Below are 18,574 nucleotides of genomic sequence, written 5' to 3' on the forward strand. Positions count from 1 at the left end.
CGGCGTGGACGGGGCACTGGGCGGGAAAGAGCACGGCGTTAAGTTAGGACCAGAAAGGAGGCCAGGGAGGCAAGGGAAGGGGGAGGCCCCACCGATGACCCTTCACATCTCCGTAGCCTGGCCCTTGCTGGGTCTGTGTGGTGGCAGCTGCCCCACCCTGCTCCTTGGATTAATTTGGATTCCCCCAAATCAGAGGCAAGTTAAAAAATTATTTATTGTTAAATTTGTGGTAAAATGTACAAACATAAAATGTACCATTTAAATCATTTTTATGTGTACAGTTCAGGGGCGTTAAGTACCTTCACATTGTTGTGCGGCCATCACCACCATCATCTCCAGAACTTTTTCATCTTGCAGAACTGAAGTTCTATACCCATTAAATGATAACTCCCCATCCCCACCCACCCCAGGCCCTGGCACCCCACTTCTTTCTGTCTCTATGTGTTTGACTACTCTGGGTACCTCATATAAGCATTCATGCAGTATCTGTCTTTTTGTGACTGGCTTCTGTCACTTTGCATAATGTCTTCAAGGTCCATCCATGTGGTAGCACGTGTGAGAACGTCCTTCCTTTTGAAGGCTAAATAATAATATTGTGTACGTAACACATTTTGCTGATCCATTCATCTGGCAATGGACACTTGGTTTGCTTCCACATTTTAGCTCTCGTGAATCGTGGTCCTGTGAATATGGCTGTGCAAATATCTCTTTGAGACTCTGCTTTCAGTTCTTGTGGGTGTATACCCAGAAGTGGAATTGCTGGATCATGGGGGAATTCTGTTTAATTTTTGGAGAACCCGTCATACGGTTTTCCCCGGCGGGTGCACCGTTTTACAATCGCACCAACAGTGCACGAGGGTTAGGAGGGGGCAGTTTTTTGCAGGGCCTCCCTCCCGAATGGGAGGTGCAGTGAAAGTCTTCCTCGGCTCCCTTTCCAGACCCAGCGCTCAGCATCTCTGTCCCTCAGGTGCGGCCGCAAAAACAGCAAGCTTCCTGAGCAACAGCTGTTTCATCTGAGCTGCCTCCAAATTGGCCCTGCAATGTCCTTTTTCCTCCTCGACCTAATTCAGATGTTAGGAGACGTGTGTTTGTGCCTCATTACGAAGATGGATTTTTCATTCAGCTACCGTTGTTTCCTAAATTCCCGGAAAAAGTCACTTAATTCATCTGCCCCGAGGGCCCGCTCTGACTGCTTGGCAGGAATTGACTTGGCTGCCGTTGTCGGGATGGGAGGATTGGACCAGACCCCACACAGCATCTTGGAACATCTGCCTCCATCAGGAGTCTGACGAACAGAACGTCTCCGTCAAGGCACCCTTCTTTCTTGCTGCCCTGGTGCCTGCGCCGTGGCCTTTCCTCCCCCAAAGTAGCTTCTTTCTTTCCACTTTGTGCAGTTCAGAGCCCTTCTGATAGCCCGATCTGACACTGACCTCCAACTCAGGGTCATCAGGACAAAGGCAGTGGAGGAGCTGCTGAGAGCCAGGCTGGGCTCCCGGTGGCAAGGCCCAGAGTGTCCTGGAGAGAGACCAGCGCCATGGTCATTGGCCATCTGGAGACCCTGCCCACTTAGCTCACCTTCTGGCCAAGCCCTGCCCTCTAGGAACTCACCTGGTGACAGATCATGCAGCTCGGTGTGACAAGTGCTGTAGATGCAGATGGCATGGAGTGATCCCAGAGTGGAGGGGCGGGGGTGGCTGGCCCCTGAGAGGTACAGGAGGCTGCAGCGTGGAGCTCACTTTGAGCTGAGCCTGGAAGGGTGGATACCCAGGGGCAGGGGTGGTGCATTTCAGGAGGAAGTGCAGGGACTGGTGGGCGTTTGGCAGAGCTGGTGGATGTCGGGGAGGGAGGGAGAAGGAGGGGGTGATGGCGAGAGGCAGGCTGAGGGAGGGAGAGAATGAAGCGAGGATCACGAAGGGGCCCCGTGTGCCAGGCTGTTGGCGGTAGAGCCATCAAAGGGTGCTAAGCAGGTGATGACTGTCAGGTGGGTCTCTGGGGAGCCTAAGTCCAGAGGTGGATTTGGAGGAGGGAACGTGTAGTGGGTTGGAGAGAGCCTGTCGGATGCCGAATTATCCAATTAGCAATAATAAAGGCCTGAATTCAGGCAAGAACAACCAGGATGGGGACTCCAAAGATGGTTAAGAGTTAACAAAAGCTGCCAGTGATCGAGAGCTCACGCCGGGCCAGGCCCCTGCTTAGTTATCAGCCGCCCTTCCCTTCCCTGTAACTCCGTCTTTTCCAGGCTGCTCACACGCCCTTCAGGGGCAGGACTGGGGTGGGGACACTGGGCCTGGGCCCACCTTCTCTTGCTCCAGACGCCCTTCATCCTGCTCCCTGTTAGGCCTGGCCTCTCCCCTCGTCTGCATCTCTCCCAGGGCCGCAGACCTCTGTACTTCAGCTTCTGCTGCCTTCCTTTGCTCAGCACTCTCCCCGGATACACACATCCTACCCGTGTCTGAAGTCCAATTGAGGGCGCGGGTCCCTGTGTATGTCAGAGGATGGACATAGCTGGTGGGGTGGGATAGGGGCGGGGCCAGTGTTGCCTAAACTCATACTGACTGCTACACCTGCACCTGCTCTGAGTGGACCGGGCGGGGCGTCGGGAGTGCAGGAGAGCTCTGCCCTGGGCTCCCCCTGTGACCTCGGGTTAAAATCCCTTCCCGCTCTGGGCCTCTCGTGCTCCCTGTGAAAGGAAGCAGTTGGAGGGGTTGGAGGAGAGGGTCTCCTGGGCTGTCCAGCAGTTTCCTCCCGTGAATGTCAGGTCGGCCCAGTCCTTGCAGGATCACCACCCCAGAACCTTCTCCCCAGGGGCCTGCACAGATCAGGGAGCAGCAGCAGCCGCAGCTGTGAGCTAAAGCTCATTTCTCTGCATCTCCGTAACACAGCTCGGTTTGTTGTTATTTTAAAGCCATGGCAGGTTTGCTTCCCAATTGGCTTTGGCTCAGCCTGTGATTGAGTCTGCAGCAGGAGGAAGCCAGGGTGGGGGTCGGCATGTGCTTCTGAAAGCCCCCTCTGCCCCTGATATTCCTGTGATGCCATAAGTCCCTCAGAGCCCCCTGGAGGTCGGTAGGCAAAAGGCAGTGATTATACCCATTTTCCAGATGGAGAAACTGAGGCTCAGAGGGATAACTTGCTCCTGGTGGCACAGCCAGGGCCTTGCAGTTCCTCCTACCTCTTGGTTCAGAACTTTGCCCACATGCCCTTTGGGAAGTAAAGAGAGCTGAAGACACGCAGGAGACCCCCAAAGGAAGGTGTTGTCTGGTGCCAGCTTGTCCATGGAGTGCAAAGGCCATTGGCTAAGTGCCCGCAACACTGGGGAAGGGATGGTAGCCCCAACACTAGGAATCACCATCCGTAGTCGGGTGTGGCACCCTGAGCACCCCTGAGGCAGGACCCTGCCCCCCAGAGTTTGTCACACCCCTAAGGTGGCTGAGCAGCAGCTGAACACACGTGGGTGTTTGTGGTTGTTGAGTCACTGGTCAGTGTGAGGCCAGCCCCTCCCTGAGTGGGCAGAGTGTCTGTAGGCTTGGGCTTGGGTTGGGTTTGGGGACACCAGCCGGGCTTCCCACTGAGACGTCCATCCGTCCGGCACCCCGTTGGGCCCCTCGCTACCCCCCTCAGTGGCTCTTCTCCCGGGGTCTGGTCAGTGTAGCGAGCCCGCCGGCAGCAGGAAGCCGTGTTGGCAAATCTGTTTAGCGGCTGTTACCAGGAACGGTAATTTTGTGCAGCCTCTTGTCCTCTGTTGCGGTAAATAACAGATAATGACATTTCCAGTCCGAGCTGTGGCCAGCGCCGCCCACGTGGCCCTCGCCTCGCCAGCTGCGCCCCGCAAGCTGCCACCCTTCGCAGGCCCTGCGATTCTTCATCGCTCTCAAATTGCCCCTGTTTTTCCTGCTGTGTCGCTTCCCGCACAGCTGTTTGCTGTTCACTGACCTTAACTGGAGGTGGATTTAGCCTGTCCTTCTGTTTCCCCGCGGGGAGACCAGGATGCCGCTCTTGCGGATAGAGGGAGCGGAGGGGAGCACGGGAGGCGGGTCCTCACCAGGGCACCCTTGAGCCCGGCCCTCCAAACCAGGAAGGAGCCAGGCCTTTCTCAGAGGGGACTTTTGAGCTCTCCCCTTCCAAACCCTTTCCTCACCCTTGTCGTCCTGCCTTCCATAGGAGGGATGACTCTCCCAGGTTACAGATGCAGAAACTGAGGCTGAGAGGGGTTATGATCTGCCAAGCCTTCCAGAGACCCCTCTGCCCAAGAACCACATCTGCCTTTGCTGAGTTTCCAGGCGCAGACAGGAGTGTAGTCTGGGCCCCCAGGGAGTGAGGCCCGAGCACCTACCTGCCACTGCGGGGCCTCCCCGCCCGGCTCCTGACTGCCTGCAGTGGAGTATCGTCCGCTTTCCAGCTCATTCTCTGCTTCTCTGCTTCTTCGTCTTGCTCAAGCGTGGCTTTTTCCCTCCGGCTGAAGTCTTCAGTGGCAGTCTACTGCGACTGTGTTCTACTGCCTAGAATAGAGTCTAACCGCCGCCACTTGGTATCCAGGGCCCTCAGTCCATTCATCGCCTGAGCACAGGCTGCTGACCTTAGCAGCATAAACTGCATACCGGGCTGGGAGTTCCGAGGCCTGAGGGTCACACCTGACTCCACCTGGCCCAGGCCTGTCACCGCGCTCCCTGGAGCCCTGTTCCTGCACGTCACCAGGGTCCTTAGTTGATCATTAGTGCTGTTGCTCCTGGAATGTTAAGAAGCCCTAGGGTGTTTGTCAAGTCCGCTGTATTTTTCAAATTAAAAAAAAATCAGTTCCAATGACAGGTACTTACTGGCTTCGAGGACATTTACTGTGTCCAGGCACTGGAGTGGGCACAGAGAAGGGAGAGGGTATTTTCACATAAACTGACCTTTTGAGAGTTAGGATAACCCTGGAAAGTCAGAGAAGACGGTGCTGACCCTGGGACAGGTGAGGCTGCCGAGGGCTGAATGTCCACACTGGGCTGGTGGGGGAAACCTGTGCTAACTTGGCTTCCTGTGGACCCTGGATTGGCCTTCTCTAGTCTCCCCAAGCCCTCCCCACTCCCCACCCTGTTCTCTTTGTCCCAGCAGCTTGAATTTGTTGTCTGGCCGACTGTCTGCATCCAGCCCTGCCCCTCTGGTTCTGCGCTGGGGCCCCTCCTGCCCCCCCAGGTCCTGGCCCCATCCCCACGGAGGCCCCTCCCCCTCCTTATGCCCTCCCCCTCCACCAGCTCCATCAGAGCCCAAATGCTCATATCTCCTTCAGCCTAAACAAACATTTATGGAGCACCTACAGTGTGCCAAGCACCAGTCCAGGTTCCAGAGTGACCTCAGGGTCAGGCCAAGCCTCGGCCCCTCCTGAAGCACCTGTTCTAAGGGTGGTGAAACTGACAGTAGATGCACTCAGATCAGTATCGAAAGTTCACCCATCTACACGGCCTCTCACTTGCCTTGCGTTCCCAAGCGTCAGGCAACGCCATGTGCTGGCCCTCCCTCGTCTCTGTCCCCTGCCTTCCTCCCAAGCTCTGGACCTGGGTGTCACCTGCGGCGCGACAGCTCTTCCAAGGAGTCCACTCGCACTGCAAGTACCCATGTGTCCAAAGCCGAATATTTTGCCGGCCGCTCGTCCCCACTCTGTTAACATGACCACCGTCCATCCTGTTGGCCAGCTGGCAGCCTCTAGAATGAACCAGAGTCCTTCCTTTTCCTCACCTTCCGTACCCAGCTAGGATTGGAATTCCATAGGCATCTGGGAATGTTCTGGAAAAAGAGCCTCTGCTGAGAATACAGAGGACAAATTGACCAGGAGTGACTGAATCTGTATTTTCAGCAAAGGTGATTTTTCTGAAACTCAGATCTGATCGTGCCCCTCCCCTCCTTAAAAACCACCATCGGCCCCCAGATGTCTGCAGAATCCCAACCCCACAGCCCATGATGCTTGTCAGTCAGCCCCTCCCTTCCTTCCTAGCCAACTACGTGCCAGACGCCTACTAAACTTGGGGATTTAAACAAGAACAACAATGTCCTTTTTCTAGAGGGGGCAAAGTCACGGGATAGACAATTTCAATATGATGCAGTTAACACTCCTCTAGAGATGTTGACCCATATTGGGAGCACACAGGAGGGAGTAACTAGTGCTTCCCCTGGGGGGAAATCAAGGAAGGAGTCACAGAGGAGGAGACATTTGAGTTGTTCCTGAAGGATGCGTAGGAGTTCGCTAGTCATGAGGCAAAGCCTGGGTGAACGCATAGAGGCAGGGAAGTACCTAGAGTGTTGGGAACAGGCAGTGAGGCGTTTGGGGCTGGCATGGTGGGCTTGGTGAGGCTGGCGAGTTAGGCAGGGGCCGAGGAGGAAGGCTCTCACATATGTGTGCATCCGTCTTCTTGCTTCTGTGCCCTCAGCCTGTGAGCCTCGCTGTGTTCTCCACCTAGTCCAGGGCCTGGTAGCAGCAGGGCCTTAGAAAGTGTTTGCTGAATGCTGTTGACGTCATTGGCCCAACCTGCAGCTAAAGTTGCTCCCCCACCGAATTCTAAGGGGAGGAATGGTGAGGGTCCACCGGAGACCCCCACCTGGCCTTCCCATGGAGATTTCAAGCGTTCCAAAAGCAGGGCTGTGACTTCAGTATCTTTGGGGGTCCGTCCCACAGGCTGGTCGCACACCCTAGAGCCATAGAATTTCGGAGCTAGGATCTGCTCGGCACACCTGGCCAGGGGCTCCTTGCCTGGCCCTCACTCCAAGTTATGGCTTTGGGCCAGCCCCAGAGGAGCCAGGCTCACTTGTAGCCTTAGCTGGGAGGCTGCTGATAGGGGCAGGGTGTTTTTAGGATGCTGGTTGTGAGGACAGAAAACCAAAATGATCCAGCCTCTTCTTTGTGTGCTCTTGTAACAGAGCCTGGGCCAGGCGGCTACCAGGTGGCAGGCACGCCTCTGGGTGAGAGATCATCTGTGGGAGGCCCCAGCCCAATGCTTCGGGAAAACAGAGGTTGGTTATGCAACCATGGCCTGGCTGGGGGAGGCTGGAGCTGGCTGTGTCTGGGACCTTTAATTCCCTGAGTTCATGTTCCCGGGATGGCCAGTGTCTGTCTCGGCCATGTGTCTTCAGACCACCACTGTCCACTGGAGAACCCCATCCACTTCCTCTCTCTCAGGACATCCGTTTCCTGGCCCCATCGGCATCCTTCTCAACTAGGGTGGGGGTCAGAGCGGGCATGGGTGAGAGGCAAGGTGGGGACTGGGACCCCAGTCCGGCCCTCCACTTACTCTCCTTGGGTGGCCCCGGACAAGTTACCTGGGCTGTCTGCCCCAGTGCCGTCATCTGAGTGACTAATCTGTGTGAAGCACTCCTGCCGTGCCCAGCAACGCAGTACGTGTTATATAAGCTCTTGCTTTTTATGATTATGAACCTGGGTCCCCATCCTGGCTCTGCCACCTCCTGGTGACGTGAACTTAGCCAAGCCACCCAAGATCTCTGAGGATGAGGATGCCTTCCTCATCCAAGGCATTCGGATCATAAAAACTCCCTCACAGGGCTGTTGTGAACATAAACGAGATTAAGTGTGATAACGTGTGTTGAGCGCTGAGCTGGGTGCCAGGCATGGAGTAAGTGCTCAGTAAACGGTGACTATTATCATTACTATGAGTTGTAACTCTAAGTAACCACCTGGCAGGGAGCAAGAGGATGTGAGCCCGCTTCCTCCACCACCTGGGCCCTCCTCTGCCCTGACTCCCTCCCGGCCAGAGTGGGGTGGGAGAGCTGCAGGCCGCCATGTGACGTGGTGGTCCCGGGAGACCGCTGGGCCAGGGATTTGGATGGAGCCACGTGGACCCGCGGCGGAGAGGCCAGAGGACTTGATGAGCTCAACCATGGCCCAGGCCCCGTCAGTTCCAGGAGCGAGGGGTTTCTTCCTTTAGGGCTGGAAGGAGCTAGTGAGGGTTCCAGGAGTCGTCCCCGAAGGACTGGCGGGACCCAGGCGGGGAGGAGCCGGCCATGGTCAGAGCTTCAGGAAAGCTCAGCGCGGGTCAGGGAGCCCTCGCGTGGGCTGAACTCCATCTACCCCAGAGTCTTCCCCCTCGGCAGGTTGGCCCAGGGACGGGGGACCCTAGGGTGCACTCCAGGCCTGGGAGACTTTAGGAGGGTTGCGCCCGAGAACCCCTTATAGAACCATTCACTGATTACTTTTTTTTTTTTATTTAAGTATAGTTTATTTACAATGTTTCAGGTGTACAACAAAGTGATTCAGCTATATATATATAGATATATTCTTTTTTGGATTCTTTTCCGTTTAAGTTATTACAAGACGTCGACTATAGTTCCCTGTGCTATACTGTAGGTCCTTGGTTTTTTTTTTTAATTTTAATTTTATTTTAGAGTATAGTTGATTTACAATGTTGTGTTAGTTTCAGTTGTACAGCAAAGTGATTCAGTTATATATACACATATGTGCATATAACCTATATAGATATATTCTTTTTCAGATTCTTTTCTGTTATAGGTTATTACAAGATATTAAGCAGAGTTCTCTGTGCTATACAGTAGGTCCTTGTTGTTTATCTGTTTTATACAGAGTAGTGTATGTCTGTTAATCTCTAACTCCTAATTTATCCCTTCCCACCCCCTTCCCCTTCCGTAACCATAAGTTTGCTTTCTATGTGTGACACCCATTGATTTCTACCCTCATTCACCCCGGGGGAGAGTCAGTGCCATCGCCTGTCCCCACACAAGGCCCCGTGAGACCCAAGGTCCCCTTAGAGGTTGAGAGGGAGAAGTGTGGAGTCCCCACCTGTCCTTCTTCCCCATCGGGACTTCAGAGCAGTTTCGTTTAGCCTTTCAAAGCCCAGACTCCCTTTAGATAAATGTAGAAACCTTCCACCTTTTTTAATGCTATTTGAAATTTCAAAATAATATTTTATGTTTGAAAAAGGTGAGCATACTGTTGAATGTGCTTTTCCCGCTACAAGTGTCCTGTCCTCGGCCCTGGAGGGTCTGGCACGCCCTCAGAGGGGCACACCCCAGCCTCGGGGGTCGACGTTGGCCCTTGCCTGAGACGCACCGGCTCCCTGGCCAGGCCATCCCCTCAGCCCTCATCCCTTCCATGATTTGTGCATAATTCCCTTCCACCCAGTGCTTCTGCCTTGCCCCGCTTCAATCCCACCAGGAGTCAGTGCTCCGTCTGCGCAATCCAGTGTTTGCATGTCTCTTCCCCCCAAGGGGCTGAGTACCCACCGTGCCCCGCACAGCCTCCTGCTGAAGGAATGAATGAATTCCTCAAGACCCAGGGCCGTGTCTCACGTGGTCCCCCTTTTGATCGTACGTTATTAGATTTGCTGGTCTTTAAAACCTCCCTCTCAGCTTCAGACTGAATAACCCGTCTCCGCTCCTTTGCCCAAACTCTCATCTGCAGCCGTGGTGCATCCACCGGCCCCCCGTCACCCACCGTGCATGCCCCCAGGGCCCGTCGAGACAGCTCAAATCTTTGCTTCCCACGTTTGCCTGGGAAAGAGGCAAAAACCGAGCACGGAGTCTCCGTTTTGAGAGGTGATGCTGAGGATAAGCAGGACCAGGAAGAGTGACAAGGGCAGGTGGGGGTGGGGAGCCAGCGGCGCCCCCACCTCCCGGCAGCCTGGCAGCCTCTTCCTGCCCGAGGTACCCCAGGTCCCATCAGGCACGCAGTGGGGCACGAGCACAGAGATGATGCAGAGCCACCTCCTAGGCATGCCTTTTTAGTACGTGCTTATGAATGTTCATCTCGAGCTCCTTCCATTGCCTTTTTAACCCTCCTCTCTGCTCAGGATGCGGAGCTCACGGTAGCGAGTGGCAGGAGATGGAAGGCAGTGCTTTGGAGGCTAGTCCTGAAATCTGCAGTGCTGCCTTTCAGCTGGGAGAGGTGGCTGGGGGCTGCCCAGGGCTGGGGTCTGCAGGTGGTCCCCACGCAGCATCAGCGGCTCATCTAGTGGGGAGCTGGGGAGGGCTCACTCAGAGGAGGCGGGGCAGCCTTCCAGAGACCGAGGTGAAGAGTGGCCCTGCGTGGGTTAATACACCTGCCACCCGCAGCTGGGACACAGGAAGGCTGGCGTTTCCCCGGCATGGCACCCGTGTTGGAAGCACAGAGAGACTTGTCTTCCTTCTGAAATTCTTCTCCGGTCGCCTCCTGGCTTCTGTCTCAGGCCAAGCAGCAGGTGGCTGGCATTCTTAAGGCTGTGCGTCTTTGGGTGACTCAGTATTTGCAGTGGTCAGGGCTCAGGTCAGCATGCCCTCAGCCCTGCTGGCCCCCAGACTGTGTCCTAATGAACAGAGGCGGGCCCTGGCTGTGCCCTCTCCCACTTGAGGCTTGACCGAGTCTGCTGTTCTGGAGGAGGGACCGGGGCCTAAGGAGCCAGCCCTGCCTTCACTTGAGCCGCCGGTGGAGAAGGAAGGCTTGGATGAGTCTCTTGTCTGAGCAGAAACCTGGGGCTCAAAGAGCACAAGGTTCACATCCCAGCTCCTCGTGGTCAGGTTACTTAGCCTCAAGCCTCAGATCCTGAGTTGATAAAATAGGGACCGTAATACCCACTTCTTAGTGTGGTTATGAAAATTAAGTGAGATTCTACATAAAGCACCTACCTTGATGCCTGGTGTAGCACGAGGGCTTGAGAAAGTATATAAATATTTATAATATGTACATCAGTATCTAAAGTATATAAATATTTTTAATACGTACATCAATATCTAACGTACTGAAAGTCATTTGGCAGCAGAACCTGGGTTCCAGATACTGAGTCTGTCTATAGCAAGGAGGCCGTGTCTAGCCCCTGCACTCCTGGCCCTCCAGGGCTGGTGATGCACCTCCAAGCCTGGATGATGTCTTGGGGTTGAACAGGACTGATCCTGTGATCAGAGGGGTCAGTGACCCGTGGACACCACCTGCGGAGGTGGAGGGGGGTGGAGGCAAGGCTGACTATCTACATTTGAGCCACACTCAACCAACAGGTCCAGTCTCCCTCCCGTTTGTGCCTATACCTTCAGCTTCTTTAATCTATCCTGACCCACAAAAATCCAGATAGGGTCAAAAAATGATGTCGGGGCAAGTGATTTCCCAAAACATTTAGCATAGCCTTCCTTGAAATAGGAATTCTGCTTACCCATTTAAAATAGATTTCGACTTAGCACAATTCAATTTATGTTTTGGCTGGTCTCCTTCCAGATATTTTTCTGTGCATATATCTACTTCTAAATAGATATAGGCACATATACATATTTATATGGTAGAGAATCACACTAGGCTTACTGTTTATAACATGCTTTTTTAACTTAATTTATTGTGAACATTGCTCCATGTCAGTAAATACACAGTTCCGTCGTGATTGTTTTCATTCTTTCTGTTTACGTCGTCATTTTTATTGCTGAGTACCTTTCTCCAAAACACAATCGGATTTTTTTCCTTGCTGAAGATTCGAGTTCTAGCATGGGGAACAACACTGGCTGGCGTGAAATGCACACTCGTGGGCTGATTTCTTCACGTTGTTCGTGCCTGTGCTGTGATCGTCTGGACACAGCCATTTCTTTACCCTGCTTTCCTGGGGTGCGGGTCGGGGGCGACCACTCCATGAGCATCATTGCTGCCTGGTTCCGAAGGAGAGACCGTCTCACTGACAAATTTCAGTCGGTGAAACTTGAAACTCTTGGGCAAGTCCTTTTCCAGTTTCAGTCTTGAAGCTCTTGGGCAAGTCCTTTTCCAGTTTCAGTCTTGAAGCTCTTGGGCAAGTCCTTTTCCAGATGAGTTTTGCTCGTTCATCAAGTCCTCCACTCGATGGAACCCTCGTTGAGGACAAAGGGCCGTGCCTTGTTCATCCTCACCATTCCTAGAACAGCACCTTCCATCCAGTATTGAGTAAACGTTTGTTGAATTGAAGCACCAAATATTTTCAAATTAACCATCGCCATTATTCATTTCTGCAGCACAGCGTACGTTTTTCTGGCCTCCTTGTATGGAACATTTAAGCACAATTTCGTCTTTCTTTGGTGGGCTGAGTGTCGGGAACACCGCTTTCTGTGTGATGGATGACGCAGCGAAGCCTTCAGGGCCTGTCACGGAGGGCGTGGCTGATTCCCGGGTACTAAGTGCTCTGGAGGGGTGCGAGCAGTTTCGTTCCCACCCCCGCGTGGGTACCGCACCTGCTCCCTTCTACTCGGCGGCAGCTTGGGGACTCCGCCATGGAGCGTGAGGGCTCTGCGTGGAATGAGTCAGGGGCTCACGGTGAGGATGGGAAGGCCGGCCTGGGAGTGAGGTGCCCGAGCTCTGTGGTCTCCCAGACCTTGTCGTGCCTCTGACTCTGACCTACAGTGTGGGAAGGTGAAGGTGATGATGTTGGATGGAGAGGCGGGGTTCCGGGGAGTCTTGGGGTGACCGAAGTGGCCTAGGGTATGAGGATGCCCAGGAGGGCACCCCACAGACCTTGGAAAGAGTCTGAACACACAGGCAGCCTGCAGGATGCCCACCTGGGGAGGCAGGCAGGAGTGGTCACGTGGAGGGCGGGGCACACATCTCTGCCCCCACCCTTAGCAAAGGACCCTCAGTGTCATTTCCTCTGTGGCCAGCCCAGCCTGGATTCCTGCCCCGCCCACTGAGAGTGAGGCCCAACGGGCAGCAGTCCCATCACCCCTGACACCCCACCCCAGAGGAGGCTCTTCCTTGTCTGATCTCCCGTCGCCTGACCAATCAGCATCACTCAGTGCAGACGGGGGCACCCCCTGCCCCCTGCTGCCCAGTGAGTGTTTCCTGTTTCTGTGTGTCTCTTCCCACCAGCAGGTTGGCACATTCCAGGAGGGGCCACATGTTGCCTTCTCAGGTGTAATGTTAAAAGTAGCTCTCATTTGTTCATTCGTTTATTCCACAAAAATTCATCATGCCAGATACCAGAAACAGGAAGGTGAACAGAAACAGACGCGGCCTCTGCCCTCTGGTCGTTGACAACCTAGTAGGGGAAGCGACCATAGTTACACAGCTACACAAGTGAGGGTAAGTCTCAGTGGAGGAGAAGAGGCAAGAGCCTGTTAGGGAAGCTCCAACCGGGTAAGAAGGCAGGGAAGGCTTCCGTGAAGAAGCGGTGCTTTTGCTTTTGCTGAGGTCTGAAGGATGCACAGGCTAATAAGGAGAGCGTGTGATCAGGTACATCCCAGACAGAGAGAGCAGCACGTGCCAAGGTCCAGTGGCAGGAAGAGCAGATTGAGGACCAGGGGCTGAAGTCAGGCCAACACGGCTGGGGCTTGAGATGGAGAACGAGGCAGTAGAGTAGGGGAGAGGGGTGCAAGCTGAGGTCACAAGGAGATAGGTCTACCCTGAGCAGGCATCATGCATCATGTGGAAGGGTGTGGTCTTCATCCAGAGGGCAACAGGTAGTCTCTGGAGGCTCCTAAGCTGGCAAGGACGGTAGACAGGACGTGACTAGATTTGCATCTTGAAAAGATCACGCTGGCTTCCATGCTGGGAACCAACTGGAGGCTGGCCAAAGTGGGGTGGGGCCATGGTGCAGGCCCCGGAGATGGCAGTATGGATAGGGAGGGTGTTGGAGGAGAGTGGACAGTTCTGGTGAGATTTAGAGTTCTTGGAGATGGATTATTTGGATGGGCAGGAGGGAGAGTGACGATCAAGGATGATTCTGGGTTTTTGGCTTATATGACTGATGCGTGTGGCATCCTTCACTGAGACAGCTGCGCAGGACTGTGGTTGCTGCCTGCTCCTTACCGTGTGCTGTGCTGAGCACTTTCGTCAGTCATCTCCTTTGACCCTCCTAAGTGTGACATGAGCCTGCCTGTTACCACCGTTTTCAGGACAAGAAAATGAAGCTCAGAGAAGGTTAATAACAAGTCCAAGGTTGCATCTAAATGGCAGACTCTGCGCTCCCCTGCCCCAAAGCCTGTGTCCCGTGGGCTACACCCTGAGCCACCCCCTTTCCCCGTGCATGTTCTGGGATGGGATGTACATTTGCAAAAGGAATGCAAGGAGCGTCTGAGTCAGGCCCAGAAGCTAGACTTGGTTTGGTTTTTTTTGTTTTTTTAAATTTTTATTTATTTATTTATTTATTTATTTATTTATGGCTGTGTTGGGTCTTCGTTTCTGTGCGAGGGCTTTCTGTGGTTGCGGCAAGTGGGGGCCACTCTTCATCGCGGTGCGCGGGCCTCTCACTATCGCGGCCTCTCTTGTTGCGGAGCACAAGCTCCAGACGCGCAGGCTCAGTAACTGTGGCACACGGGCCTAGTCGCTCCGCGGCCTGTGGGATCTTCCCAGACCAGGGCTCGAACCTGTGTCCCCTGCATTGGCAGGCAGATTCTCAACCACTGCGCCACCAGGGAAGCCCTAGACCTGGTTTGTTTAACGCTCAGACACAGTTTGAGGCTGCAGGAAGCATGAGAGAGCCAAGCCCGGGAAGCCAGCGCTCACTCACCCGGGGCAATTCTGCTCAATGGAAACCCACTTGGCAGGGAAGCTGGTGGCCAACCCCAGGCCTGGCTGTCCTTGACACGACTGTGCAGTGTTCCCTTTGCACTGAGTTGATGTTGTGGCCAGCTCACACTCTCTCTCACTGGCTTTTTAAAATACCACCTGCTTAATTTTCTTTATTGGAACCTGGAACAAAGACCAAGCCCATAAGGGGAAAATGCTCGTTATTCTCTTCTTGGTCGAGATTTAATAGAACAGCAATTATGTATTATTTGAACTGGGGCATGTTATCTTTTTGCTGGCCCGGATTCCCCAGCTGGAGACGCTGGAGCTTGTAAAGACGGACCAAGAGATGGCCGGGACTGACCGGGGGTTCCACTAGTGATGGCTGGTAGCCTGAAAACAGGGCTGCCCGTGGGCCAGGGAGGGTATGCCCTGTCAAGTCACCCCCAATTCCCTCCAGAACCCCACAGGACAAGGGGAGGAGAGAACATTTGGGACATGCCATCCGTCCCTCCCCCACCAGGACTGGGAACTGGCCCAACAGCCTTTGACCCTGCCTCTGGAAGGCGACTGGTCCACACGGCTCCTGCCCCCGGGTCAGGTGGTTCCGTGTGCTGTGTTCTCTGGGTAGAAGACAGGACACAGCTTTCAAGCACTCTCTCCTAGCTTCTTTCCCTGCCGCCCAACAGCACAGATGATCAGTCAATCAATCAGATGCTATTTATCGAGGGCACGTGCACGCCCATCCTTCAAACCCTGCTTAAATGTCACTCCTTCAAGGCAGCCAGACATGCCCTTTGGCCTGGCAGGCAGGCCGACCTGGGACTGAGCGTTGGGTGCCTCACCGGGCCCCACCCTCCCAACACAGGGCTGTGCTCCACGTGGGTGCTCAGCTCCTAAGCTCCAGAAGAGGCGAGCTTCCCAAATCCTGATTGTCGCTACCTAACTGTGGGACTGCGGGCAGTCTTCAACATCTCTGAGCCTCATTTTCTTCACCCGTATGATGGACATCATGACACCCACCTCCTTCACGCTCTGTTGCCGGGGTGGCAGGGCCTGGTGCTCCATAATGGGAGGAACTGGTCTTCTCTCCCGATTCCCGGCAGCGTCGTGTGATTCAGCAGCCTTGGGAGGGGGTCAGGGCACACTGCGCGCTTGGAGGACAAGCTGTCATCGAACCCTACAAGCATGTAGAAGACACAAGAGGAAAATCTCACCTCTCTGAGATGGCTCCACTAATTTTCCCATGTGTATCATCTATACGGGATCATGGGAATGAGCAGGAAAAACAGCCAACTGGCTTCAGCGCCTCCTTCCTCTCTTTACCCCAGGGAGGAGGGGCCCGTGTGTGTTTCTTGAGGCCCATCTTATGGGCTTATGGGGGCCCCTGTCCTAGAGGTGGAAGGGTTGGGGTGAGCATTGGAAGGGGTAGCAAGAGGCAGCTCTAGTGGGGAAGGGAGAGTCTGCAGACTGGTGGCTTGGGGATCCAGGGGGACAGGCTGCTGGCCCCCAGAGAGGCAGCACCCCAGCCTGGCACAGATCCCAAACCCAGGCCTGACACAGAAGTGGCCAGGCCCCTTCCCCCTCCGAGGGACCGTGGGAGCTCAGAGGGAGAGCAGCACAGCAGTGAGCGGTCCGGCAGCTCCCAGGGGACCCTTCCCAGACATACTGTGCCACCAAAGAAAGACCCCAAGCCTGGGACCTTTGCGAGCGCCGGGCCCAGACAGACTGGGATGGACTTTCCTGCCAACCCAGAGGGACAGGAGCTTGGAGTAGATTACAGTTTATTTGGAGAAAGAAAAGAAAAGTGACATTTCTTGTACCTGCGGGTCTGATGGAAGCAAATGCACACCCCCCACGAATGTGTCATAGCTCCCCTCCTGCCATGAGCTGGTTCCTCACCTCCTGTGGTCCCACTGCCCAATCAGGTGGTGACAACACGCTCTGAAAAGCCAAGTTGGTGACATTTCCCTCTCCGTGGAGAGGTGTGCTCCTTGCTCAGTTGGCAGCCTGCAGAAAAGGCCAAGCTGCAGATGTAGCCTTCCCTTGACAGGAGAGAGAAGGAGAGAGCCCCAAGCCCCGCAGGGACCGGGCGGCTTCCACGCAGCGGCGGAAAGATGGATTGATTAGCTGGTGTGACTGTTCTCTGAGGAGGACACGCTGTCCCTGAATCAGACTCTGCCTGGGTTAGCCCAGAAGAGGCCTCAGCCCCACCAAGTGCCCCTCTGCCGCCTGGTGCTTTTCATCTGGCTTTTTCCCACCAGGGCTTGTGGCTGTGCATCTCGGGGAAGCAAAATATGTACCGAGAAGTTATATGATCTTCAGCAACTCTGTAGAAGGAGAAGCGCTGCAGAGACTAGGTTCTGGCTGCTTACGTGTCCGGGGGCAGTTATACAGCAGCTCTAGAGGCAGACCTGAGTCTGTTACTTACTTGCTGCATGAACTTGAGCAATTCTCAAACTACTGCCTGTAAAATGGGCCTAATTCTTATATAATAGGGGTCCTGGGATCGTTAAATGAAGGGCCTTGGCATCAAGGAAGTGCCCAAGTGGTCACTGGTATTTCTCACCATATCATTGTCTTACCTTGTCAGGCACACAAGTGAGTTTTTTGCATGGTTATATACAAATGTCTGTTTTCTTTGCTCCATGTTCTTTTTTTTTTTTTTTTTTTTTAATTTATTTGTTCCTGGTCTTCCCCTTCCTTTCACTATTCCATGCTCTTTTTTGTTTGTTTGTTTTTGTTTTCTTTGTTGAATAACATCATTTCCTGCCCACATTTCCAGGGACCGACACAGTCCGCTGTGTTAAGGCCGTATCATATTCAGTTGTGTTTGCCTGGATCGGCCTCTGGCATTGGGCATTTGGGTTGTTTCCAGTTCCTTGCTATTGAAAATGATGCAGCTGTGACTCTCAGCAAGCTTATTTTTTTTGACGTGATCCCAACAGGATGTACTTGTGCGGGTGAATTTCTATCACGGAGATCCTTGGATGGGCACACCTATTGTGCCCCAAGGCCAGCTACGGGTTTTAGATGATGGGTATCCTTTGGGTTATCTCCCCTTGGGGCCTGAAGCAAAAGTCATCCCCTCAGAAGGTGCTAAAGGGCTCCTTGGTTATAGTTTTCCCAGCCCCTCAGCTGAGGAGGAAGGGGCTGAGTGCTTACATTCCTGTGTCCTCTCTCTTGTAGAAAGTCTGCACCAAATGCGGGATCGAGGCCTCCCCCGGCCAGAAGCGGCCCCTGTGGCTGTGTAAGATCTGCAGTGAGCAGAGAGAGGTAGGGTACCCGGGGCAGCGGGGTCTGGGGGGGGCCTGGGTGGGGCCGGGGCGTGCATGAATTCGGGGAAGTTCATGGTTGGTCACGGAGAGGGGCTTCTCAGAAGGCCAAGGAGGGCCTACCAGGGGCAGCCCGGGACGAGGGTGGGGAGGGCAGCCGGCTGGCTTGCCCGTTCCCCAGTGCAGAGGGGGCAATGGGCCCTGGTTCTGCTCTGCCTGGGGTCCGTGGTTTCAGTGGGGAGCCCCTCGCACTGAGTGTAGGTTGCAGGTGGCATTTCATGGGCGTCTGTTATTATTATCATAACAGAAATGGCTGCCCCGGGTTGAAGGTTTACTCTGCACCTGGCACCGTGCTAAGTTCCTTACACGAATGAATTCATTTCGTCCTTATGCAACACCCGGGACCGGTGCTGTTTTTATCCCCTTTCAATGATGGGGAAATGGAAACGCAGGAGGTTAAGTATCTTGTGACCACTGAGCTAGTTAGTGGGTCTGACAGCCGTGGTCTGCTGTGATGACGCCGCCCCCGAAGTCCCTTCTGGTTCTAAGTTTCTATCATTCTACTTCTGATTCCATTCGAAGGGAAGAAATCAAGGCTCAGCAAGGACTCTGAGGCAGTAACAGATGGGGGGCTCGAACCTACGTCTCCCAACCCCAAACCCAGGGCTTTCCTCACTGTACCAGGATCAGGAGTGGGGCTAAAACAGTGGAGGACATTGTCAGGCAGCTCCTGGGGGAGGTCATGGGCCAGGGATCTCAGGAACAGAAGGAGTCGGGTAGAGGGAAGATGCCCCAGGTTTTCTAGATGTGGATTTATTTTTTTTACTTATCTGCTTGGTGATTAATATGCGCCTTTCATCTGAGGATCCATAAAATGTCT

The 18,574-nt window shown here is 54.2% G+C and overlaps 1 protein-coding gene across 1 annotated transcript in view; it reads left to right on the forward strand.

The window, feature by feature from the left end:
• The window catches only part of RPH3AL (rabphilin 3A like (without C2 domains)), a 104,530-nt gene that overhangs the window by 31,937 nt on the left and 54,019 nt on the right, over nucleotides 1-18,574 (forward strand). The window contains 1 exon segment of the mRNA XM_082370776.1: nucleotides 17,609-17,695. Within this exon segment, the coding sequence (XP_082226902.1) occupies nucleotides 17,609-17,695 (87 nt within the window).

The sequence above is a fragment of the Balaenoptera borealis genome, assembly GCF_965194805.1.
Source record: "Balaenoptera borealis genome assembly, chromosome: 20".
Taxonomy (NCBI): domain Eukaryota; kingdom Metazoa; phylum Chordata; class Mammalia; order Artiodactyla; family Balaenopteridae; genus Balaenoptera; species Balaenoptera borealis.